Genomic DNA, 26,587 nt, shown 5'->3' on the forward strand with positions numbered 1-26,587 from the left:
CATCAGAGACCCTGGTGAATTTGGCAGTAGGCCAAGTCCTCCACTAAAACTCAGTGTAAGGACAAATTGCTAAGTTTAAGCCACTGGGCTGTAGCAAAGAATAAAAACCTGCCTAGGCGCTCAGTGAATGATCAGATGTACTTTTCGTGTCACCTCACTTTGAGAGTAACCACCTCACAGCCATGAGAGCGTACAGGAAAAGGCCAAGGGAGAATTTTGTGATGGCCACTGAAACTCTCAAACATCTGACTGCATGTGATCCCTTTCCTTGGGTGTCCCACTCTACGTTGGGGTCTGTTCTCAGTTCTTACCATGTTGATATGCAAACCCTTCAGAACTCTTGTGGCATTGAGTGCCAACTCTGGAAACATAGCATTTTGGTGGCCTTAATAACAGTGGCCGCATACGTTGGCAAAAAGCCCTTTCCCTTTCAGAACCTTTCATAGTGTTTCTTAGAAGCTTTTGAGATAGGAGCTGGCCTATACAATGTTTCATAATAACTTGCAAAGGCCTCAGCAATGTCTTGTGCATTAGTGACCGAACCCACACTTGAATCTCTGATCTCTGCTACTATCTGTAGTTCAGTGTCATGGTTTGTGAGCTACTATATTAAATGTCTTGACTCCCTGTTCATAAAGTCTATCTTGTAATTCTGTTAGTCTACGTTCGGCTGCTTCAAGCACTTTCTCTCTAAGGGTCGTTAGTGCAACCTCTAATCATCTAAAGGTCTTCCCATCTACATCAGCACCATACTGATTATTTAAATCTTCGCTCAAGGCCTCAAGATCTTCAATTTAGTTATGCCTGTCCCTACATTGTCCTGTTGTATAGAAGGTTATGTTACCACAGATTGTAGCTTTCAAGGCTTCCCATACTATTATAGAAGGGAAGACAGAGGGTCTTTTCAAATTAAAATATTCCTGAATGTCATCTCAGTTTGCCAACAAATCGGCCATCCGGCAACCACTAGGAGTTCAATTGCCATTGTCCTTGTAATCCTCGCCGGGCCCCCTTGAAAATAATCTCTTCTGGGGAGTGATCTGAAAGCCATATGGAAAATATTTGGTAGCTAAAAATCTCAATCAAATCCACTGCTGGGATAAAAGCATAATCCAACCTAGAGTAACAGCTGTGTGCCCCAAAATTGTAAGTGAAGTCTTGCTCCAGAGTCTGAGAACGTGCCAGGCATCACTCAGCTGAGGAATTAACTGCCCAACTCTGCAGGGTAGTCTGTCGCAGAGTGACCCCTACACCTTTGGTAGCTATCCCTGGCTCCATGATGGAGTTGTTGCCCCCACCCACCACCAACGTTTTCATGGGGAAATCTATGATCAAGTTTACTAAAGCCAGGAAAATGCTGTCAGTAATTGTAGGCGGGACATATATGCTCACAAATGGCCAAAAGATGCCCTTCCACGTACCTTAGCCTGCTACATTACGCCCCAGATCATAATGCTGGACTTCTGTCACATCAGTGAAAAGGATCTGTGTATTAAAATTGCCAAGCCCCTGGAGCCCTTTGTAGAGCCATCATGACTCACACTGTTAAAACCTATTGGCCTACAAAATTCTATTGTGTGCCCTGCAGGAAAATCGGATATACAGCTTGTTTCGAGATAGCCCCTCATTTAATTTTGTTGTTAAGGCCATTAACATTTCACAAAACAACCTTAATGTCTTTATGTGACCTTATAACTATAGCCTCCATTCCTGATGGATCTAACTCTACTGGCTGTACTAAGCCTTGACTGCGCTGTATACTATTAACTACTGTACCCCGCCTCCCAGTTCTCCCCTTACCTATACTTCCTAACATAAGGATCTTTGGGCCAGATGTACTAAAACATTTTTCCATAGACAGAGAATGGGTAAAACCCTTTGATACATCTGGCCCTTTCTCTGTTAACCAAAAACATGTGGACTTCCAATGAGGTCAGCAACCTGTCAAAACATTCTGTGAAATATTTATCCTTAGTGCAAAACAATGAGTCTTAGGTCTAAAGGCATGTCAATGATGACTATCTGCAGGGAAGATGTCTCAATTTGACATTATTATGGGCACTCTTCAAAACTTGGAGACTGAGTCTGCCTGTATTTCAGAGTCCGATTATTCGTTTTTCTCCCCTAACCTCTTTGTTGAGGTTTTATCTTTGACAATGCCATAGATACAAAAGCATATTGTACTTGAATCGTTTTGCATGAAAATACAGCCTGTAGATAGCATTTGGGTATAATATTTTGCAATTAAAACCATAACATCAACTAGAACTCTGAGCCTGGTTCCTATTCAAGAATCTTGGTGAGCATAGTATAGTGGTGTCTGTGGGCAGCATGCTGGGGTGTGCGGGGTCACTACTCTGTTGCAATTATGTACTTATGGTGGGGGCAGGTGTGGTAAGGTGTTCAAAGGCAGGGGGAGGGATGGTGGGGAAGGGATATGTCCACACGGTGGGTGTGATGTTACTCATGTGTTTGCCTATGGTGGCATGGTGTCCTAATCTGATTCGTTTTGAAATGTGAGCAGTAAGACATACAAGGCAGCTGCAATGTGACACTTCCGCAGGACCATATCTCTTCTCTGCGTAATGCCAAGGACTCCGCTGTGGCCTAGTGGATCACAATGTTTTGCCAATGTGATGCACTCTGTAGTGATGGGGCTTTCAATCTTATGGTGATTGTGCACCTGGCTAATATTAGGCCTGGTCAATGAAACGGTTGACCGCTCCTCCTGCCCTTCGATGCTAATAAAGACCCAGTAAACAGCTGTCAATGCGATTGAGGTTGTAATCTATCAGGTCACAAGTGGTGTGCTAAATGTTGATGCCCAGGTATCGAAAAGGGAGAGCTTCCTATGTAATCTTGTCGGTGTCAACTGTTATGTTGTGTACTGGGCATTCAGGGTGCAATTGGAACAGGCATGACTTGGACCAGTTACCCCTCAAGCTTGAGGCTGCTTTAAAAGTGCCAAAGTGTGCTATGTCTTCTATGTATGCTATGTCTTCTATGCTGGTCCGGATGTCTCTAATGTCTATGTGGACATCATCAGCCTAAAGATAGACAACATGTGTTTTGCCATTAATAGCCATGCCCCAGGTTCTTCTGGATTGATAGCAACACTGTGCAAGTGGATCCATAGCCTGCACGAAAAGTAATGGTCAGAAGTTGCAATCTTAGCATATGCCGTGACTAATCTAAAATGAGTCCGAGATCAGTTGTCCTGTTTTACTCTGGCCGTTCTTGCTGTGTAGAGAAGTTTGGTCACAAGCAGCATCCTGTTGCCAAGGCCAATCATTTTCTGTACCGCAAACATGTATTCCCAGTCTAATGTATTGAATGCCTTCTCAAGGTCTGAGACAAGTCAGGCAGAATAGGGACATTAACGCAGGGCTTCCTTAAGGGGTTTATGCAGCCTTTGAGGGTTGTGGATCTGCCTGGTATGAATCCATTTCAGAGTGGACTAGTTTTGGCATAAGTTTCATCAGCCTTGCTGCCAGTATTTTACTGAGTATCTTGTAGTCGCTTTCCAGCATAGATAGAGGCCTGTAAGAGGTGACTTCAAGGGGATCCTTTCCCGGTTTCTGGAGGGAAACCAACAGCGCCTCCCACATGAATGTTAAGAGCAGAGGTATATAGTTCGGTCTGCTTTGGTATTAGTAAGGACTCATGTGTTTTATAGAACTCAGTAGGTAGGCCATCAAGCCCCGCGGTCTTCTATGTGGGGGAGTTGTGCATAGAAGCCTCGGAAATCCTGTTCTGAGATGAGGGATATTCCGCTGCTCCGCTGACACTGCTTGCAGCTTAACAGTTGGAAGAAATTCCTTGATTTTTAGTTTGCCGCCAGACATGGGGCTGTACAGTGTTTGGTAGTGTGTGCAGAATGCTCTATGTATTTCATCCTTAAAGGCTACCATGGCATAAGCAAAAGTGCAGGTAACTGTTACTTTCGTAGTGGCTGATTGGCGCTAAAGCAGCGACACCAGCAAGTGGCCCGGCTTGTCTCCCTCTGCATGCATCTTGGCTTGGTTCGCCTTGCAGTTGATACACCACAGTGACTCAAGCATTATGGTCCCTCGCCTCCACCAGTCAATTGCAGGCAGAGTCATACCTCATTACAGTCAGTTCCAAGCCACTCAGAGAGGTCTCTACATGTAGTGTACACCTATCGCTCCTATGGTCATGTGAGTGTACTGTCTTCTTCCCACCATTTTGGGGGCCCCAAGACCACTAAGTGCGTGGTGACTATGTTGCTATTTTCAGTACGCAGTTTGTGATAGTTTCAAATGTCATTTAGTGTAATGCTTGGTCATTGAGCGCTGTGGACTGTAGCCTCCAGGTAGGAGCTGGTGGGACATGCTCCCTCACCAACCCCCATTTACAGGTAAAGTAGGTGTGGTTAGGGTCTGATGCAGGAAAGGTGGTCAATGAGGACTCCTCTCCAGGGCCTCTGGCAGCGGTAATTGCTGTGCACATGAGGCGCAAGACCTGCGCACGCTGTTCGCTTTGACTGGATGCAATGATAGTTCAGGGAGAGTGTACCAGTTCATCCGTATCATTTGTTGCCCTCTTTAAGGCGGTTAATGAGATCCTGTGTCATGCCATAAATTTATATGATGTCCTCTGCCGTTTTGGGTGTAATGGGCAGAGGCACAAAAGAGGCCATACTGGACGGTGGTCACTGAGTCCTTACCACAAAAACCATCATCCCAGAGGTATACACAGCGAATCGCACCAGGTTCCTCAACAAGTTGGCTTTGCTGGCATTGGAGGACCAGAGCCAGCTTAGAGTGTGAGAAGTCTATGATGTGAGCCTCGTCCAGTCCGAGGGGCTCTTGGCTGTTTGTGTGGGGTGACCGGTTCAGTCTCTGGTGAGTTATGTTGCCGCCATTCTACCCAATCCCAGGTGTGGGCGGGCTCTGTTAAGAAGTACGACCTTTGGTTTGCAATTACTTTGCATTTCGCCAGGAATACTAGGGAGTTTTTAAAGCCGGTGTCTTGCAGTTTGCATTTCACCCCCATAAAAGAGGCACATTTATGCTGGACTGTGATGGTGTAGTCTTAAAAGAGGAGTATCAATCAGTTCTCATAAGTAACACAGCCCATGTGCTTGGCAGCCTGCATGCTCATATCTTTATCCCCGTAGTTCACTAATTTGGCCACCATCGGCCTTTGGAGGGGTGTCATGTGGGGAAACAGGGTGGATACTCGTGGGCGCGTTCAACAGTAAAATGAGGAGTGAGGCCTGTGGGTGCTACATAGGTGGATAAACAGTTCTCAACAAAGTTTGTGGGGTCTAGACCCTCTGCGTCTTCTAGGAAGCCTTCAATGTGAAGGTTATTGCAAAGTGATCTTCTTTCAACTTCCTCAACGTTACTGTCTAGGAAGCAAACGTTATTAATGAGTTCTGACTCATTCGTCAAGATCTTTAGCCTGGGGCTGAAGGTCTTGTATGGCCAATTCTGCTTGTTTGACTCTGAGAGCTTGCTTTGGTTTTCACACAAAAGGCCCAGTTCCACTGCCACTACGTCCACTCTGTCTCTAAGAACTAGTCTGGTTTTCACAATAGCTGTGAGGATCTTGTCTAGCTTGGTTGGCATAGGTTTAGGGCATAGTTTGCAGCGGTGTTGTGGGTGCCATGGGGTTGCAGGATTCCTGTGCCAGCAGAGGATGGTGCTGTTTGTGATGGCACCGAAATGGGGGGGCCCTGCCAGTCCCACAACGCCCCATCTCTGGGATTAACAGTGCTCTGCCTTGGGTCAGTGTGGATCAATTGATGTGAGTGCAACAGCTAGTATGGCTCTGCAATCTGAGGCCTGCTGTTCCCACTTCTTAATGAGCGTTGATTATTTGTTCTGGGGAGGCATGAGCAGTCTTGTAGCAAGTCCAGGTCATAAATGCGGACAGCATAGGCCAGTTGTCAGTGCCTGAGGGTAGTCAGCATTCCAGTCAGCTGATACAAGTCGACAATCCAAGACCTGCTGTACACCCAGTCTAGTGTGCCAACATAAGTTCTATTCTGGAGAAGTAAGTCCAGTCTTGCGGCTTCACAAGTTATCACATGTGGAAGGCAGAGGCCATCCCTCAGCGTGTAGAGACAGCCTGAACCTCAAGTAGAGGACCCCAGCCTGCACCCCCAGCATGAGAGGAAGTACTAGTATGGCCTAGTTGGGCTCTGGATGCCTCTCATCATGCCAAGTCCTTCCTGTGATCCCTGGTTTGTGGGGGTGATATGAGGAGATAGTATCAGCATGTCAGGGGTGGTTATAGGGGGGAATATACCTTCGTCTTTTCTCCAAGCCTCGTTGCCCAGATCTCTGTTCTCCCCAGTTGCCCCCCAGACCAAGCAGCTAACCGTCCTGCAGCACGGACGAGGTGGGTGGAATCTTTGCCAGCCTCCTCACGACTCCCCAATCGTAGTGCCCGCATTGTTGGACTGCTTACCAGGAAGCCACTTTTATCAATTTTTTGTGAATGTTTGGGGAATGATGCCGGCAGGCTGCTAAAAACACCATTGCCAGATGGACAACCTCCATAATGTGTCGCGGCACACTCCACCAGGGCTAAGGCTTCGCCAGTAGCATTCTTCCAACATATATTTGTCAGAAATAAATCAGACAGGTAGGTTACCCTACACACATTGTGCTTCCACAGTACATTCAAAACGTCTTCTTCGAGTGATATAAAACTGAGCTTATAAATCCTTCACAACCTGTTTGCCTAGGCTGCCTCATACTGTCGCTCAGTTATTGTGAACTCTACATACCCACTGTTAAAAAATAAGAAAGAATCAGGACATAAGAATATGGTAGGTGATACACTTTGTAGGGTTTTTCTGATTATTAACGCACACCTGGTCACCCTTTACCATCGGCAGACCTGCCAACTCACATGGAGCCACCATGTGACACACGATATTGGCTACCATCACACGGTCACCCAGTGAGCAGTGCTTCATTTGTAAATAAAAACGTGCCGGTGCCCAAAGCTCTCCTATGAAACTTGTGGCCACTGCAATTAAATAAAATTAAGCACTGCCGGTGAGGAGCCGATATCACACAGTGCCAGGAAAAAATTGGCTGAAAACCACTGTAAACCGCTTGTAACTGCTTATTTCCATTAATGGGTGTGAAAACACCCCAGGACATTAGCAACAGCCTCTGGAAGTTTTAATTTTTTTATTTTTTAAAGACGAGGGAGGTTGAAGCTAGAGTGGGGGCAAAAATGCTTCTTAGGTGATCCCCTGCGTGAGGCCACGCCCCGCCAAAGCCCCGCCCCCTCCTCGCTCTGAGATTTTTGTTGAAGTTGGCAGGCGTGTATAGGTCACACAGCTCAGCTCAATTAGCTTCTTTTTTTAAAGGGGAACTGGAGAGCACACACAAACGAAAAAGGATAAGGGAATACTTCCTATGATGCTGGCACTTGTGTATGATACCTGTTTTCGGAGCTCTGTACTTACAGCTATAGAAACAATAGGGGTATTGATACCCACGAGCTGAAAGTGCGAACGAGGCAACAGACTAACAGGCACCATACAGATACATGTATCCTGTATTTCTGTTATCATGTAATGTAGTCGTTTTCTATAATACGCTTTTGGTTACAAGCCCCCCCCTTCCTTATTTCATTTTAGGAAGTTTACCTTATTTTTATCCCATCTGTTTCTGTTTAGCCTTCTGTAGTTTAGTCGTTAATTGTTTCATATTATTTTCGGAATACATTTTGCCTGGACATTAGTTAGTATTTTCACTATTCCCTTTGCACCTCACCTTTAAAGCTCAGCTAAGCTACTCAAAAGAAACCTTCAAGGTCTTTCACTCGCTTATTTGTGGATAGCTGATCCTTGGCCTGCCGTTTTACTATACTGCCTCTTCTTTGCTGTTAGCCAGTGTCTTCCTTACATTGTGTTAGCAATGATTCTTGAGTATGTCCATGGTTATTGATTTACACTGGTGGATAAACCTAGAAGATCTTTAATGGTGAGTTTTCAGTGCACCAAGCTAGCCTAATGACTAGAGAGCTAGCTGTAGGCTACGTTTCACAATACCAGAAGATGCATAACAAAATGTCTTAGCTTTTTAAAAGGATGCTGTTGTCCATGTGGCCGCAGGTTGTGAAGTGTGACGCAGGTGATGGCAAGGGTCCTGTTTTTATTTGCTAGGCAGACTATTTTTCGATGACCTGAAATTGTCGGAAAATACCGTTCGCTTAAAAGGCTGAAATCAAGGTCTTTTAAAAGGCATGTGTAGAATAACTCGGGTGTAGGCAAGGGGAACAAAACTGTAGATAAATCTACACTTCGCCATTTCGTCGACCTGGTTATAGAGGACTCTTCAATGCATTTAGTGGTTTCCCAGTCAAGGACCAGACTCCCAAAAGTGTTTGAGTTAGTGTTGCTGCGAAGGTGTACCTGGCATTTTCTTTTGCCTCCTGTCAGTAATTCAGCCTTGTCTGGGCTCGTTGTCAGCCAGCTGCCATGAATCTAGTCAGCGACCTCTGCCAAACTGCAAGACAAAATGTCCTCAGCACCAACGTGATCTGCAGTGATGATCACATAAATCTCAGAAGCATATGTTTTCCTGAACTGTAATGGGTACCAAGTACATTCTAAAACCTCTTTCAGCAGTTTTCTTCTTCTCTGCAGACGTCCCCAAGGCCCTCTTTATTGTACCTTAGTTTTTTTTTTCTTGTATTCTATTTCTTTCTCGGGCCACTAGCTGTTCTGTTCAATTCTGAAGTATTTTATAGTCTTTACCCGTGACAATTAAGTGTTTGCCCTGCTTCAGGGGCACTCTGCAACAGTAATACAGATCTGTTTCTGAGTTTTTTCGCCTATCTCGCTAATTCGTCTTTCTTTGTTTTTTATTGGTTCATAGTATAATGTCACTCGAGGCTGGGAAGGTAGAATTTAACAGTGCCATCAAATACTGTGCGAATCACAGTAGCTTCCCATTTCATTATTTACACTCGAATACATTCTTCGGAAACGTTAAAATCTAATTCTGCAACAGCTGAACGTAGCTACAATGTACTGACTTTAAAACTGGCTTTTCAAAAGATTGCATATTCTAAAAATACTAATTTGGACACGAGCTTTTTTGATTTACTAAAACTATTTGCGTGGGATTCTTGAAACAAGTGTCCCGTTGCATTATAGGAATGAAGTATGAGAATGTTGGGACCATGTAAAAAGGTGCATTTAGGTGATCCAAATTCTCCTTTTAGAGTAACTCTGCTTATCTCAGCCTTCCTCGGGCCATTTTAAACATAAAAAATTGCATATGATGCCATGTATTCTACATTGTGTCTCTAGTGGACTCATGCACAATCGCACCCCATTTTTAAGAATGTAAAAGTATGCTGCCTCAAACTGGAGCCTGTCCTTGCTGCTTAAAAAGGATTGTTGAACATGGCTGTAGCAACATACTTTGTATCTTGCATGATCTGCTCTTAGAATAACTTTTGTTATTTGGTATCACTAATGATACTGCACACAGTGAGAGGGAAGATGACAACCATTAGCTCTGTTTAGCCACTAGACTCCCAAATATATTTGTTAAGCATCAGCATGGAAATCTCTGCCGTCTTTTAATGGTGAGCTTGGACTCTCCAAACATGCTCGTAAAACTGGCTCTTCACTGTTTCCGAATGTGTCACATAATCTAAAGTGATTGTCTGAGCCATTGTCATTTGCAGCGTTTGTGTGATTCATTATTGTCCTGTGTATCCACTATCTCAGTTGACTAAAAAAAAGTGAGCCATAAAATACAAATTCCCAGCTTTATATCCGGGATAATGAAAATTAATTTGAATCTGTGACCAATAACCACTGCTGAAGAAACATGGATGTGTGTTGGTAATTCATTAAACTCGGAATACTGTTTTGCAGACATGGTATCACTGCCATACCATACCCAGCCTTCTGTTTGGGAGTATAACAGGGAAACCTTTTCTGTCCTTGAGAGTTAGGAACCTTCTGACCAGAATTGCATAATGAATAGAATGTACACAGAATCTTTTTTCACCAAAATCCTTCTGACTGCCCTCTTCAATCAGATTTTCAGGATGGTGGTTTCAGTTATGGAAGACTTTTCTCTAAGACGTATTACTACAGTGTATGGCTAGCCATTTCTCGTTGCTGGTTTAGAATACACAGTTTCACATGAAATAGTGAAAGGTCTTCCCTGGGAAGCAGGAAAATAAATTGTTTAATCAAATGTGAAAAAATTAAGTACTTGTGAGAAAGAATTGTAGATCTAGTTATGATCCTCCAAATAAAGCTGCCTTTCAGTGGCACTTGCTCTAGTTTAATTCACTTTTATAAAAACAAAAAAGGGGCTCACAATTGAGTCGGTGTCTTCTTACACAAGGCCCATTACGTTTTAAACTGCCGTCGTTTTTGCTTCTGGCCATCACGATCAAAAGTGCATGGCATGCTGATTTTTTGCCTTTTGCACCACACCAGAAAGACCTTGTAGGATCCAGGTCTCAGTTAAGATACCACATCCATGAGAAGGAAGAGGCGAAGTGAGGTAGGTAGGCACCTCCATGGTTAGCTCCCAGAGCTGTACCTGGAGCAGCGAGTGCAGGGTAGGAGCGGATGTCGAAATAGACAGAGTGGTTTCATTGAAGAGGTCTGCTAGAATGATCACAAGAGTGCTTGGCACCCTCTCTTCTCAGCCCTCAGGTGAAATCAGAGGATGATCCGCCCCCAGAAGCAGGTTAGTAGGAGCTTTGTATTTGTTTATAAAACTCATGGGGCACACTATTTTCTTTTGATATCCTGGCACAAACTCTGAGAAAAAAGAAATAAAAAGTGTTACATTGAGAGATTTAGTGAGCTGGTAGATGCCAGAGGTTTTTTTCCAGACAAGAAAATGGCGAGATATGGTGTGCACATTAAGATATATACATGCACATCTAGCTACCTGGCAAACAAACTGAAGCTAATGGGAGTCCCCAGACCATTGCAAAATGCTGAAACTTTGTTGCTAAAGCCTCCAACATTTAAAAGGAATAACTCATGGCACAGTCTTTCTCAAGCAGCAAGACCAGAATATGGATCTCCCCACCCTAGATGCTGCGCACCACCACCTCATTGCCGATCTTCAAAATGGAGCTGAAAGCCTTCTCCCTCAAAGACACTTTGGCCAGTTTCCCCCTTAGCCCACCTCTCCTATGGTAATGTACATTCCAGAGAGTGAGATTACTTCACTTCCTCTGCCTCAATTGACATAACCTTGTTGCCCCTACCTATACCACCTACATCCTCTAAAACATGTAACTCCCTTCCTTTGTAACAATCGAAACAAACAACTGTCCGTGGGTATCTACCCACTACTTCGTGCCTTTTGTAATGATCATAACTTGCAACTGTTGTAAAAATTGTACCTCATGTAATGAAACCCGTTTTATTGTAAAGCGCCCTAACACATTTGGGTAATGTCCGTGCTATAAAGAAAATGCATAAATAAATTATATAGAACTTTTCAGTTGGTGGCTGTCAGTACTGAGAAACAGTGAGCCTTAGTTCAAAACCAATGCCAGCACTGAGAGAGTGAGCGTCAGTTCAGAACCAATCCGACCTGCTACCTGATGCACCTTCTAATCTCCAAACAGCACTCTGATGTAAGAGTAAAGAGAACAGTATAATTTAAGGCTGCTCTGTACTGATTGACCTAATGCCCCATTATTGCAAAATTCACACACAGTCCACTATTCTTTCTCTGAACTGTGTGAGTGTATGTCTTACCATAAACTCAGTCTCACAAGTGTATTCCCAGCCTTCCAAGATGGTGAAGAGTACACTTGTTTAAGAATCTCTGTATCTCTTCCCTCTCAATCCTTCCACAGTCCACTACATCCTGTTTTGTAGGCACTCCCATCCAGTGAATAATTTGTAAATGCACGGGGGCCACCCCAATCAGGGGGGCCCCGCTTATGGTGACGGCACTAGGCCGGGACATTGGGGTGGGGGTTGGGGAGCGGCAGGGTCCCCGGCCCCTGCCCATCAATAAAAACACAGCTGTTTGGCTGAAAAGGGGCCCGCGGCCCCAGAAGCACTGTTTGTGCTTCCGGGGTCACGTACAAATATGTCATGTGGCCGGCCTTATAAGGCCAACTGGCCCGGGGGTCCCAGTGGCCACAACAAGAATTACCCACCCGCCTCCCTTCATTGTTGGGCGTCAGTCTCTACTGAATTAGTTATTTTTCTTACAGTTATATTCAAATGCTCTAAATGTTCAATTGTGGTCTACATGCTAACAATTTGATTTGGTTTATTAGGTGACTTGACTTGTGGTGAATGGACAGTTATAGTTTGTTAGTTTGTCGTATTTGGGGGTATGATGGTGGGTGGGGTGAGATCATGACTGGGAATATAAACGGGTACCTTTTTTATTACAAAATTGGTTGACAAGCCAATTGGAACCTCAAAGGGGTGCTGGCTGGGAAGTGTGGATGACATACAGGGGACCAGGGGGGTTGCGAGCGGTCGCTGGCATGTGGCCCCTTGGGGCCAGCCACCAGCGCATGCGCAGAAGGTCTGGAGCGAGCACTGGCCTTTGAGGGGGTGGAGTCTGAGGTTGCAGGTGCGCCAGAGGTAGGTATCCTAGCGGGCAGCCGAGCCCCCTCCACAGCAATCCAGTTTGGAAGGTATGAGAACACCTTGATGGAGATCCTACCCCTGGGATTCTTAGCGTAAGGAGGGGCAGGGTTTAGGGTAATAGGAAAACAGTCACAATCTCATTCACAGCCACCATCATTGGGTACGCAGGAACAAACTGTTTTAGTCAGTGACAGGAATGTGGATGTATTAGCGTACTCTGTTAAGGCTATGCATCCCTTGAACTCTGTAAATGCTTTGTGAAAATGATTGTGGTTACTGCGTATAATTTGGATTATGATTAACAATATTTTGTCAATAAAAATACGCCCGGGGGTTTACGACCTCTAATCACAAAGCAAAGCGCATTCTATAAGGTTTTAATTTAAGCTTGCGCGAGGGGGTCTGGTGTTTGGTGGTAGGAGGTCTCTGCGATACCCAGCCATATGAAAACGTGCCGCTGTCCAAAGCTCTCCCCTAAAAGACATGGTTGCTGCATTTAAATGTGCTAGCACCGAATACTGAGGCAGGGTAATCCTAAAGCCATATCGGACCTCTTTAACCTATTAACAGCCATTCTGTGCCCTTCAGCTGACTCTTGCACCTTTCTGCTTTCTCCCTTTGTGACGCTTTTCCGTTTTTCTCTTCCTCCGTATTTCCCACTTGTCTTTTGCTCGCAGTAAATGCCTAATGCAAATTAAAAAAAGTGACGCCCTTCAAAGACAAGTGCCGGTGCCCCCCACTGGAAACCACCAATTCAAATTAAGCACTGCTCCCATCTTGTGCCGCCCAGGCAATTGGCCAGCTGTGTGTCTGTGAGACACCGCACCATCAGAGGTTCCACTTGGGAGGTTCCAGTATGGTGGCCAGTTACCAAAACATAAAGGCCCTCATTTCAACCCTGGCGGTCGGTGATAAAGCAGCGGTAATACCGCCAACAGGCCGGCGGTAATAAATATGAAATTATGACCACAGCGGAAACCACTCAGACAGACAGCCACTTTAACACACCGACCGCCAGGCGAAATCTGTAACCGCCTACAGAGATGGAAGACAATGTTCTGCCCACTGTATTATGACACACCTATCTGCCAACTTTTCCAGGGCGGTACCAACGACATCAAAAGCCTGGCAAAAACACTGCACAGGAGGGAAACGACTCCCCTCTGGACACTCAAGTAAGAACCTCGCCACCATGGAGCCCGAATTGCATGTGTTCCCCACGCTCTTCTACCTTCTGCTCCACTACGAACGCCAAGGCTGGCGAAGACAACCACAGTGAATACTGCTGCCTAGCACACAGGTGAGGGGGGAGGAAAAAGAGAGTGACACACACATGCAACACTGCCACCCCCAACACCATACACACAAGCAGATGCAGTAACATTACATATTCACCCCATGCCCCTCAGGAATAATGCAAGGGCAAAATGCATTGATTAAAGTGAGAGTAATAAGATAAAATACTATAAATACGTGCATCCAAATCAACAAGTATATACATATTTACAAATGCAGTGACACTGCCCAGACCTCAATGTCCGTGGGCCACAGCGCCACATCACATAGTCCAAGGCCCCACCTCACTCCTGCAACAACACCGAGAGAACACTGCAGGGGCATCAGGTCGAAAATAGCCAGGGGGACGGGTAATGGGGGGGCACCTCAGCCAGAAGATGATACAAGCCACTGGTCCTGGAGGGGGCAACATGCCCTGTGCTTGATCCTGGGGAGTGCAAGGCCACAGTCTCTCAAATGGGTGACTTGCCCACTGGCTCTGGAGGGGGCAACATGCCCTGTGCTTGGTCCTGGGGAGTGCAAGGCTACAGTCTCTCAAGTGGGTGACTTGCCCACATGCTCTGGAGCGGGCAACATGCCCTGTGCTTGGTCCTGGGGAGTGCAAGGCCACAGTCTCTCAAGTGGGTGACTTGCCCACATGCTCTGGAGGGGGCAACATGCCCATTGCTCTGTCCTAGGGAGTGATAGACCACTGTCTCTGGAGTGGGTGACTTGCCCACTGGAGGAGCTTCATCCTGTGGAGGATGGGGTGAGTAAATGGCTTCTTCCACTTGTTCTGGAGGGGACATTGTGCCCAGTGAGCCTCATCCACACTGTCCGCCGGTGGTGACGGCTGCTCAGTGGTGGTAGTGGTGGTGCTGCTGGTGAAGCTGGCAGTGGTGGGGGAGGCTCCAGCCCTTCCCTTGCAGCTTCAGACGGCTGCCCACTGGGGCTGCTGCTGCTGGCAGTGGTGCTGATGGTGGTGCAGGTGGCAGTGTTGACAGTGTTGGGGGGTGGCTCCAGCCCTTCCCCTGCAGCCTTGGATGGCTGCCCACTGGGGCTGGTGCTGCTGGCAGTGGTGCTGGTGGCGGGGCAGGTGGCGGTGCTGGAAGTGGTGGGGGAGGCTCCAACCCTTCCCCTTCAGCCTCGGACGGCTGCCCACCATGGTTGGTGGTGGAGGCTCTGACTGAGTCCCTGCACCTGGCCCCTTGTCTCTACTGCCTGCTGTTGCAAGCCCCTTGCCCCTCCTTCTGGAAGCTGGTGCTGCCTCCTTGCCCTTCCGTCCTGCAGCTGGTGCTGCCTCCTTGCCCTTCCGTCCTGCAGCTGGTGCTGCCTCCTTGCCCTTCCGTCCTGCAGCTGGTGCTGCCTCCTTGCCCTTCCGTCCTGCAGCTGGGGCTGCCTCCTTGCCCTTTCGTCCTGCAGCTGGGGCTGACTCCTTTCCCTTCCTCGACGCACTTGGGGCTGGCACCATGTCCGTCTGCCTGGCTGGTGGCCGGGATCCTTTCCCACCTGGAGTAGTTGGGGACACTTCTGTGCCCGTGGACTGGGTGGCTGAGGTGGTGGGTTTTGACCGCCAAGGCCTGACGTGAGGTACGGGAGAGGGAGGGGTAGGGAAGAGGTCAGTGGTGGAGAGGAAAGCTTCTTAGGGACATTGGGGTGGGAAGAGGGAGATGGTTTGGGAGTGGAGGAAGAGGAGTGGTGGTAGGAGGTGTCTGTCTGCTCTGTTTGGGTGCAGGTGCATGGGCTGGATGCTGTGGTGAGGTGGATAGCTGTGGGGTGTCTGAGTGCTTGCGTTTATGTACTTTGGGAGGAGGGGACACAGACACAGTGGGAGAGGACACGGGGACGTGTGCATGGAAGTGGGGGTGGTGACTGCCAATGAGGGGCGTTTGCTGTTAGGTGTGCATGTGGTGGGTGTAGTGTATGAGGATGTAGTGCATGCAGGTGTGAGTGAGTGAAGACGAAACTGGGAGGGAGGTGGACAACGAGGAGGAGGGGGCCACAGTGGAGGCAGTGGATGTTGGTATGTCTGCTTCTGGATGGTATTTGTGTGAGTGCCTGTGGGGTGAAATGTGGTGCTTGTGTTTGTGTTTGCCATGTCCACTAGGCGTGTTGACCTGGGTGCATGCTGGTCTGACTGTGTGCTTGGTTGGGGTTGAGGGGAATGGGATTGTGATTGGGAAGAGGAAGTTGGAGGGGGAGGCTGGAAACAGGGACAATGGCTGCCATCAGAGAGGAGGCCAGAGCCTGAATTGATGTTTGTTGGGTCGCCAAGCCAGTGTGAATGCCCTCCAGGAATGCATTTATCTGTTGCGTTTGGGCTGCCAGCCCCTGGATAGCATTCACAATGGTTGACTGCCCAACAGAGATGGATCGCAGGAGGTCAATAGCCTCCTCACTCAGGGCAGCAGGGCTAACTGGGGCAGGGCCTGAGGTGCCTAGGGTGAAGGAGCTGCCCACCCTCCTGGGTGAGCGGGCACGGGAAACTCGCTGAGGGGCTGCTAGGAGGGTGGTGCTGGTACGGGGGTGGTGGCTGTAGCTGGGGTGGGTACAGAAGTGTCCGCCACCACCAGGGAGTTCCCATCAGAGGAGGTATCCATGTCCGAACTGTCCCCTCCTGTCTCCGCCGTGGTGCTCTCCTCGCCTTCTGTCCCACTGGTGCCCTTACCGTCAGTGGATTCTGCCTCTTGGGTCGTGTGGGATGCAGCTCCATCCGTCGCGGTGCCTCTGCTCCTCTGCCAGATGATGCTAATGCACATAAGGACAGGGTGACCAGACAAAAAAAGGGGGGAGACATAAAGGATACACTTGGCCAATGGCACCAACAAAACCACCGTTGGCGTACACGACACACTAACACACAGGGAACAGCCCTACACACTAGGCAATGCACTACTAGTCACAATGCTAGTCACCAGGCCATGAATAGGGACACCTAATGCCTATTGCAGCATACCTGAGACCCATAGGCCCCTGCCCAGTAGTGCCTGCCTGCTAGCTTGGTTGGAGTACTTTCACATCAGAACCCTGCCCAACATGGGACCTACCCTGCAATGCCAGGCCTGGCCTAGGGGCACCCACAGGGCCCCCACCCCCCACCAGGCGCAAGTTGTATATTGGGGCACTGTACTCACCCCCTTAAGGCTGCTGAGATGCCCCCAAGCGCCCATCCAGCTCCGGATAGGCCACCACCAGTATGCGGGCCATCGGGGGGGGGGGTCAGGGTTTGACGGGCACCCCTTCCTCGTTGGGAAGCCATCCCCAGCTGGGCCTCGCAGTCTTCCATGCCCATCGTCTCAGGTCCTCCCACCGTTTCCGACAGTGGGTGCTCCGCCTGCCATAGACCCCCAGGGTCCGCATGTCCGTGGCGATGGCATGCCATATACCCTCTTTTGATGGGCGCAGACCTGCAGAGAAATAGACACAGGAAAAGGTATTAGTCCGACCATCCTGCCTGTTACACCCATGGCCCACCATGCCCCTTCCCATCCCCATTAGCACAGACATGGCCGACCATATATGCTGCACGCTGCCCAGGGTCAATCGACCACCCACCCCCTACATGAGGCCATCACACACAGCACTCAGTGCATTCACGCACCATGCATCGTACTCACGTTGTACTCACCTGTTGGTCTGGAGGCCCATACAGCATTCTGTACTGTGGAAGGACCCCATCCACCAGTCGCTCCAACTCTGCTGGGGTGAAGGCAGGGGCCCTTTCCCCAGTCACACGAGCCATGGTCAGTTCCAGACACAGGTCACATCAGCACATGCAGTGTAGGTCCTCTCCTGCTGAAGGTCAGGTAGCAAGTGAGGAATTAGATCGAAAACCGCAGTGACGTCCGCGGCGGTGCATACAGTCACCGCAGGTGTACATTACCATTGGCCACTGTACCCCATAGGGCCCAATGTTAACCAATGAGGAGTTGCACGGCGGTTCTGGACCGTCTCCCGCAACAGCGCACAACGTCAGCGGAACTACTTCATTTCCACCTGTCCCTCCATACAGGACAGGCGGACGCCATTTCTGGGCATGGGGGCAGGCCATGGATCCTAACTGCATCACAGTACACAAATGCACCATTAGTTGGACATCTCCAACAAAATACTGTTACAATCACAACATGCATTGAACTGTTGTGGTTGGAATTAGGAGATAATGACCAGCTGCTCACTATTTCACCCCATAGTTTGCAACCGCTGCTGATGAATAGGAGATGGAAACATCCTCCCGAATACAGACCCCTGGTGGACTTAACAACAAAGGAGGACAGGCACATTATCCTCACCTATAGACTTGACAGGGCCATAATCACGGAGCTGTGTGCCCAATTGGTGCCTGAACTAATCTCTGCTAACTGTCACACCGGGATCCCCTCTCTTGTGCAAGTGTTCCTTTTCCTGGCAAGCGGCTCCTTCCAAGTGACAGTGGGCTTGGCAGCAGGAATGTCTCAGCCAATGTTCTCAATAGTGCTGACCAGAGTGTTGTCTCCCCTGATTAAACTCATGTGCAGCTATATTGTTTTCCCCTAGGTGGAGGATTTGGCCACAGTGAAAGCTGATTTCTGAGCAATGGTACATATCCATATATAACATTATTGGGGCTATTGATGGAACACATATTGCATTTGTCCCCTTCCACCCCCCCCCCCCCCCCACCCCACAAGCAAAATGAACAGGTGTTCAGAAATCGAAAAAGCTTTCACACCATGAATGTGCAAATTGGTGTTCCTGGCGGACCAGTACATCTCCCACATCAATACAAAGTATCCTGGGTCTGTGCATGATGCCTTTATCCTGAGGAATAGCAGCATCCCAAATGTGATGGCTCAACTCCAGAGGCACAGGGGGTGGCTAATAGGTGAGCCCTGGTTCCCACCCAGTATATGTTGGTGTATGGGTATGGTGTGGGCCCTAAGGGTTAGTGTGTGGCTAACATTTGTCCCTCAATATTTGCAGGTGACTCTGGTTACCCCAGCCTCTCATGGCTACTGACCCCTGTGAGAAACCAGTACAAGGGCAGAGCAATCTTACAATGAGGCACATGGGTGAACTAGAAGAATTATAGAGAGGACCTTTGGCCTCCTGAAGGCCAGGTTTCGTTGCCTCCATCTAACAGGTGGATCCCTGTGCTACTCACCCAAGAAGGTTTGCCAGATCATCGTGGCATGCTGTATGTTGCACAACCTTGCCTTACATCGCCAGGTGACTTTTCTGCAGGAGGAGAAGGCTAGAGATGGCTGTGTGGCAGCAGTGAACCCTGTGGACAGTGAAGATGAGGAGGCAGAGGATGAGGACTACAGAAGTACAATTATCCGTCAATACTTCCAATGACACACAGGTAAGACAGTGTAATTTCACATTTAATTGAAAGTTTTGTGTTTGAGATTGTGACTGGCAGGCAGTTTTCTCCCACTTCTATGGCCACTCACTGTACCCTTTGGCATCTCTATTTGCAGACATTGGTGCCCCACTATCGCTCCTGGTGTGTTGACTGATGCCAACTACAGGTCTTTCCTATGTATACATTACTGTACAGTTAAATTGCAATGTTTAAACCGTGATAAACTAATACATACTTAAATCATTTGACATACTCCATACTTGTTTTTTTTCAAAGGGTGTTTATTTAAGTGCTAAGAAGTAGAGGGGGTAGTGGAATGGGCTGGGGTGATGATGAAGGAAAGTCCAGGATAGAGTCCAGTCTATTTGTATCACAGGTGCATTGTCTAAGGGGGCATAGGAAGGGGAGCAATGGCAGTTCAAGGTGGACAGGGTGACAGAGTGGGACACAAGGGTGACAATCAGGAGAGTCTTATTTCCTGGCGGGGGTCTTGGCAATAGTCTCTGGCTTCTGCCTGGATCGCAGGGAATGTTTGCTGGGTGGTTCTCCTTCTGCAGGGGGAGGGGTGCTGGTGGCCCGTTGGTCCTGTGGTGGGGCCTCCTGTCCACTAGCGGAGTAGAGGTGGAGGACTGTTCATCGGTTTTGCTAGTGTCGGGGGCCCTGTGGTGTGCCACTGCCTCCCTCATAGTGTTGGCCATATCTACCAGCACCCCTGCAATGGAGACCAGGGTGGGGGTTGATGTCCTTCAAGTCCCCCCTGATCCCCAGGTACTGTCCCACCTGCAGCCACATGTTCTCCTGCAACTTGTCCAGGATCTGGCCCATCGTATCCTGGGAATGTTGATATGCTCCCAGGATCGTGGTGAGTGCTTCCTGGAGAGTCGGTTCCCTGGGCTAGTCCTCCCCCGGTCGCACAGCAGTCCTCCCAGCTTCCCTGTTGTCCTGTGCCTCTGTCCCCTGAACCGTGTGCCCACTGACCCCAGGTCCCTGATCGTCCTGTGTTTGTGGGGTGGCCTGGGGTCCCTGTAGTGGTGGACACACTGCTGATTGACGTGACCTGGAGAAAGTGGCATGGGCCAGCTGGGTGGGTGCTGTGGTGGCGTTTCCTGAGTGGGAGGCTATGTGGTAGTGTGAGACTGTGCCTGGGTAACCGACTGTCCGGAGATTCCTGATGGGCCAGGTTGGTCATCCAGATCCAGGCGACCAGAGCTTCTGTCATCACTGTGGGCCTCCTCTGGTGGGTGTGGGAGAGGGGGGACTGGATGTTGCTGGCACTGCTTCTCCAGTGACATTGGCTGGGATACCTGCGGGATGTAATTGCAGTGTTGTTTCTGCGTGTGAAATATTGTGCATGGGTGTGTTGTGCCCTATGGTTGTTGTTGCCCTGGCAGATTTATCTTTGTGTGAGTTATTTGGTCGGCTAGGTGATTCTCTCCAGTGTGGTGATAGGTGTCCATGCAGGTCTGTCAGGGTGTCCGTGCATTGGTGTTGCATGCAGGGCTTGGTATTGGGATGAGTGGGTTGTGATGGTGGGGTATGTGGGAGGTGGTGGAGTGATGGGAGTGAGGGAAAGGGGTGGGGGTTTGTGATGGCATGCAGGAAAGGGGGGGGGGTGATAGTATTAGAGATTTGACCTACCAGAGTACAGTCCTCCTCCTACTCGTGCCAGGCACTCAGGATGCATGATTGCCAAGACTTGCCCCTCCCATGTTGTAAGTTGTGGGGGAGGAGATGGGGGTCCACCGCAAGTGTGGTGTGTGTATGGGTGTCAGGTGTGTGTAGTTTGAATTGACCAATGTACTGTAGTTTTGTATGTGTGTAGTGATTAGTGGGTTATAATATGATGGGCGTAGTTCTGTTGGCGTAACGGTGTTGGTTTTGCTACCGCCAGTTTATCACTGACCTTTGGGCTGGCGGACTTGTGTGTGTGGCTGTATCGTGACGGATTGGTATGTGTGTGTCATAATATGGTTGGCGGTTATCCGCGGCGTTATGTTGGCGGCAGTCGGCATGGCGGTAAGTGGGATTTGCCGCCAATGGCATAATGAGGGCCAAAGTACTGCATCCTTTGGACAGCAGGTCAAAAGGCAGTGATTCATTCTGCAAAGTGTTTTTAAGTCATATTCTGATTTGTTCAGACGGCTATCAAACAGGGTAGTGGTTGATTTAAGGTGTCCTTTTGTTCTGGGAAACCTCAGATCTGCAGCCATTACACACCACTTCACAACTTTCCCCAGTTGAAGCAGTGCATGATTGAAACTAATTACTGGTGGCATTCAGGGAATCCAGCCTGATACTGGAATTAGGAGTAGCCATAATTAAAATGGTTACTGAGAGGCAGGAATAGTCAATGAACATTCTTGTGGCATTGTTTATAAAGCCCATATTGATTAATATTTTTTATTTTCAGTAATTATGTGTTAATGTGGTTAATTTATTTTTCTAAGAAGCAATTACAATTTAGGCTTTTGAAAACTGCACAGACTTACTGATGTGAAAAGTGCTGCAGCCTAGCTAGTAACATAGCACTATGGCTTATATTATTCCCCTACTCATTCAAGTGGCAACAACTTTCATGTTTTTAAATGCGAACATCATGCATCTAGGCCTTACTTTTACCAGACACTGAGAAACGACTGATGTAAGATACAGATTAGTACGCTAATGCCCAAAATGGGTTAATTTCACAATTCTGCACCGAGACCTGGCTCACTGTGGGTCAGCTGCTTTTCGGCCCATGTGCTTGGTTTTGCCCAAGTGTGCAATGGAAAAACCTTGTTGCAGTTCATTTGTGGTTTTTGTCTTATACACAACCAGCGCCGTTGCATATACAGTTAGGGGCTGTTTAGCAGTCGATACCTGCTCAGAGGTCCAAACGCCACTATATAAGCTCTTTAAAAGCAAACATATGATAATCAAAATCCAGGGACCAACAAAAAGGCGGATTTTCTGCAATCTGTGCGATGTAACCGTCAGAAATTAAATGCCTACCATCTCAAAGATCTCCAGAAAACATCTCGATTGTCTCATTATTGTAAAGTCAAGAATAAGTTGGACCAGACACCAGGCAATCTCGATGCAGCACTCTTCATTTGTGGATTACTTTCCTCAGGATCTAAATAAAATAAAAACACATTATACCTACACGTGCACCAGTTTTCGGCACAATTGTAGTGAGATTGTCTGTTCAGTTCTTTCCCAGGTCTACTCAGATGATATTTCTGATTCGATCCTTTTAGATGTAAGTTGACTACCTTTGCAGGACCATCGAATATGTACCCTGTCTGAGGCCCCTTTTAAAGGGCCACAGCCACTCTGACTGTAAAAATGTTGAGATGACGAACTCTTTTAACTGGTGACATTCTGTCTTGCTGTTAATTGTGCTCCCCTGCAAATCATTGAACCAGTTAAATTCCCTACACACATGGTTTAATTACTTTGACAAGGACATGCTAATATGTATATATATATGTAGGTAACAGGGTCTAGATAAAGATAGACATAAGTGGGCCTCTGTTTAGACCATGACACAATTACATGTTAATAATGTCAACACTATTGCTGATTTAATTTCGTCTACTAAACAAAATGCAATGGCATGGTGTTTCTGCAGCAGTGTTATCTGTACTCAGAATTTCATTTGCAATTGGAAACAGCTGTATTTATTTTGTTGCAGGAAGAGAGGATTTGACATTAAATGGGTTGATGATACACACGCTCTTGGAATTTTCTCCAGTCCTGTAGCAGGTAGTAATGTTCTCTGTTGCGATTTATGTTCCTTATTCAGATAATGAAAGATGTGTTTTGTTCTAAGTTAGCTTGCTATCATCCCATTTTTGTATGCCCCAGTTGCAAGTTGTTTTTTGGGCATGGGGCACAAGTGGTAAATGACTTTATTCCACAGAGCACCATCTGATAGCCGCATTATTCCAAGAAAAGGCATCACATTACGATAATTTTGGCTAATAAAACAAGCAGAGTTTGACTGAGCATCAGCTCCTAGGGCTGTCCAGGTCTCTCCATGTCTGTGCCTGTACAGAAGGGTGTTCTATGTGCTTTTTTTTTTTTTTTTTAGCATAAGGCAAGAATGGAAGCAGTGGGATCATGAAACGCAGGGTGAAAGATATCAAATTTGGGCTTCTTCTTGGCTTACTGAAGCGAAATCCATGATTTCCCAGATGAGGGTCTGGTCAAGCCTTAAAAATATGCCATTTACAGGATTGTGGTTTATATATAGGATAGTCTCTGGTTATCCAAATCCAAGACATAGGTCTTTTTTCCCTTTGAAGACAGCTCCTATTCGAGCCATGTATAAGGAGACACATCTAAGTGAAGGACGTGTTGCAGTGCCTTTGTTGCCTTAATTTTGTCGTATTATGTATACCCTTGCTTCAGTTTTTGGCCCTGATTTTTGTCATTTCTTTTCTGTGCGGCCATTGGAGTGTGCTGCTGTGTCTGTGATTGGACTAGTGTGGAGCTTACTCCAAGGCTAGGATAAATTTGCATATGTTTTGACACCCCTTTAGAGCTGTAGTAAATTTAACATTCTAGTTTGTGAATAGCAATGGTCGTACTCTTTTGTGGGTGTGTGTTCATGTTAGCATGTCCCTCCCTTAACCTTTCCTTAGAAGTAAGTATTATCCATTTCCACCCTCTCTTGTTCTTCCCACATGTTCTACCGAAACGTATACCTATGTTTGCAAATATCACCACCTCCTTGGCAGTGCTCTCTGCAAGAAAAGATAGGAAAGGCCAAGGTCTCTGAGGTTTGTGATTTGAATTTTGTTCTATGCAAGTTGTACTACTGTAGTACTGCTTTGCATACTACAGAAAGAAGTTTGTGAATCGGGCCATTATGTCTCACATATAAATAGTTAAAATAATCTGTTGCCAAATCCCCTACCTGACCACTCCACACTGCCAGAAGCAACTCACTATGCACTTCCAAAACCAAATCGAACGGCACATGGATCTCCGTAAGGCATCCAGCTTCAAGCTTTTTGGAGCTAAACAAAACACACCTCTTCTAGCAAGTGGTTGCCACCACAAAAAGAACACGATCACACAAATGAACTAACACATGAAAAGCCTGATCAAGAAAATTGTATCACAGTCACCCATGAGAAAGCATAGAAATGTCCAGCCTCAATGTCTCTTTCCTCTCACTGCGAGTAGGGATTGATTTCGCCAGTAAGCTATCTATGAAATCCCTGATCAAGAAAATGCTTTGCCAAAGACAGGGGAAGCCACTGTGATCAATATCATGTAAATGGTGTAGCTGCTTCATTGACTGCGGGTTAATTGTAACCATGAGCCCTCTGGCCATTTGCCATGTCTATTTCGGAAAATGCTAAATCATTCGAGTTTTGGAGTGCATGCTATATTAAAAACACAAGCATAAGACGTGTTTTTTTCTACACATCCATTACCTGCCAAAACTAGAAGGTTGAAAATGGGGATGTTTGGGACAGCTTGAAACCAATGATCATTATCCGTTTTCTATGAGGAGTAAAGAACAAAACTTATATTAAAATTGGTCAGTATTAGTTATCAATATGATGGCAGTTCCTCCTTTACACGAATATCTGTAAAGCAAGGATTCTATATTGTTTTTGTGATCAAAAGTGCTTTATTAAACGGTGGAATGTAAACAGTTTTGCATCTTTTTCTGATTTCCTGATCATTATCGTACAAACATTCTGCCAGGAATTTAATTATGTCTGTTTATTAGCTCTGTCAAACTAAGAATATTATTTTATTAAGTACAGTTAAATAAGTATAACATAACCTGTGGGATAAGAAATTGGTTTCTTGTGATTTCTTATTATGCAAAGTTCGCATAAGTTGTAATCCAGATAATTGTTATATTTGTGCCCTCCAGCTCGTGATGCTCTATGCAGCATTCATCCTATGGTCAAGGTCCGTCCACTGTCACAAGGAACCAGATCTGCCAAGACCAAAGCCAGAACATGTGCTGGTAAGTTTAGAGTTAGGTTTGCATTCACTTTTAGAAGAATAACTTTAAAAGCATTGTGATGTGCTATTTTTATTCCCAGACCCTTAATGAGTTATGCTGCACCTTGGTCATATAGGAATACAGTTGTGGTTCTTAGCTGCATCACACAGTTTAAAATATTTAAATAAATTTATTCTTGAACATCGGTTCAAGAAACATGTATATCTCTGAAACTGTATTCCTTTGATGCCTTTCAATAGGAGTTAAATTGTAAGGATGGACAAGAGCAACTTTATGTGATCTTTGCGTCTTTCACAAGTTGGAGTGCGTACCCAAATTTTGCATCTAAAATGTACGTCAGCCGTTGCAGCTACCTTAACGCACTAGTAAGATCTGTTTTTTCGACGTATACCCATTAGACATGTAGCACCATATCCAAGAATAGGTTTTTGGTAGAGTGTCTCTTTTGTATAATTGCGAATCCTCCCGTTGAGTACTTGGTCAGTCATTTGTTCAAAGTCTAAATCGTTCTTCTTTCAAAGTATTTGTTCAGCATTCTTGGTGCCCTGCTCCTAAGACCGAACGCCTGTAGAACACTGTGTTGCCTCTTGCCCTATTTTTGGTACTTTCTGGTTTATCTGTTTCTGAGTCCCTGTGAATGACAGTGGCAGGAGAGGTTCTAAAATGGGAATTGACTCAGTGGCAGCTCACGGTTTTTGTATGACCCATGCACTCTTTTTTTCTGGCTCTGTAGGTCTTTTGCCTCAGCCCTCTCTGCATTCCCCGAGTCCAGTTTCTATGGTCTATTTTTTAGGAGTTGATCTTTGCCTCACCACGATGGCTACCTAGTATCTGCACTTACCTAGACTTCGCTTCGCCTGGCAAGTAGCAGTCATGGGTTTAGGGTTGCAGCGCCCTATCGTATCCTGAAGAAGGTTACGGGGAATGCTTCAGCAGTGATAACTAGCATCGCTGAAATGTTCAGAGGAGGTGTGAGGGGTTTGCAAGTGTGTATGCTTTGATGTGTGCATGTATGTCCACTTGTATTTCTGTGTGCGTTCATTTGCGAGTACGTGTGTGTCTTTGACATCTAATACTGTATTAACTAGCAACATATCTTAATTATTCAACAGTATGTAGTGTTCTGTGGTGCGCTGGGCTAAGAGGCATTTTTTGTTTGGGATGGATGACTTACATTTAAACCGATGGAATATAGACTTTTATTCGCTGCCTATTCCTGCCTGGACCACAGAAGCGGATTGGTTACTTTGAACAGTGCTTAGTTTCATCAGTTTTCGATTAGGGGAGATTTGAGGACATTTTTCGGTGCTTTAACTGTGATCTCTTGAAGAGCTGTGTGTTGCTTTTTTAACATTCCTGGCTAATAAGTTTTAGCATGTTTGAATTG

General features: G+C 46.7%; 1 protein-coding gene across 13 annotated transcripts in view; it reads left to right on the plus strand.

Moving 5' to 3' along the window:
* Nucleotides 1-26,587, plus strand: part of R3HCC1L (R3H domain and coiled-coil containing 1 like) — a 194,286-nt gene that overhangs the window by 112,415 nt on the left and 55,284 nt on the right. For 10 of the 13 annotated variants that reach the window (XM_069239650.1, XM_069239651.1, XM_069239644.1 and 7 more), the window contains 2 exons: nucleotides 22,900-22,970; nucleotides 25,105-25,200. In XM_069239650.1, coding sequence (XP_069095751.1) covers nucleotides 22,900-22,970; nucleotides 25,105-25,200 — 167 coding nt within the window. Of the gene's footprint in view, nucleotides 1-22,899; nucleotides 22,971-25,104; nucleotides 25,201-26,587 lie in introns of those variants that run through there. The other 3 variants (XR_011204915.1, XR_011204917.1, XR_011204916.1) reach the window with 2 other exon arrangements.

Source organism: Pleurodeles waltl, chromosome 6, assembly GCF_031143425.1.
Source record: "Pleurodeles waltl isolate 20211129_DDA chromosome 6, aPleWal1.hap1.20221129, whole genome shotgun sequence".
NCBI classification, from domain to species: domain Eukaryota; kingdom Metazoa; phylum Chordata; class Amphibia; order Caudata; family Salamandridae; genus Pleurodeles; species Pleurodeles waltl.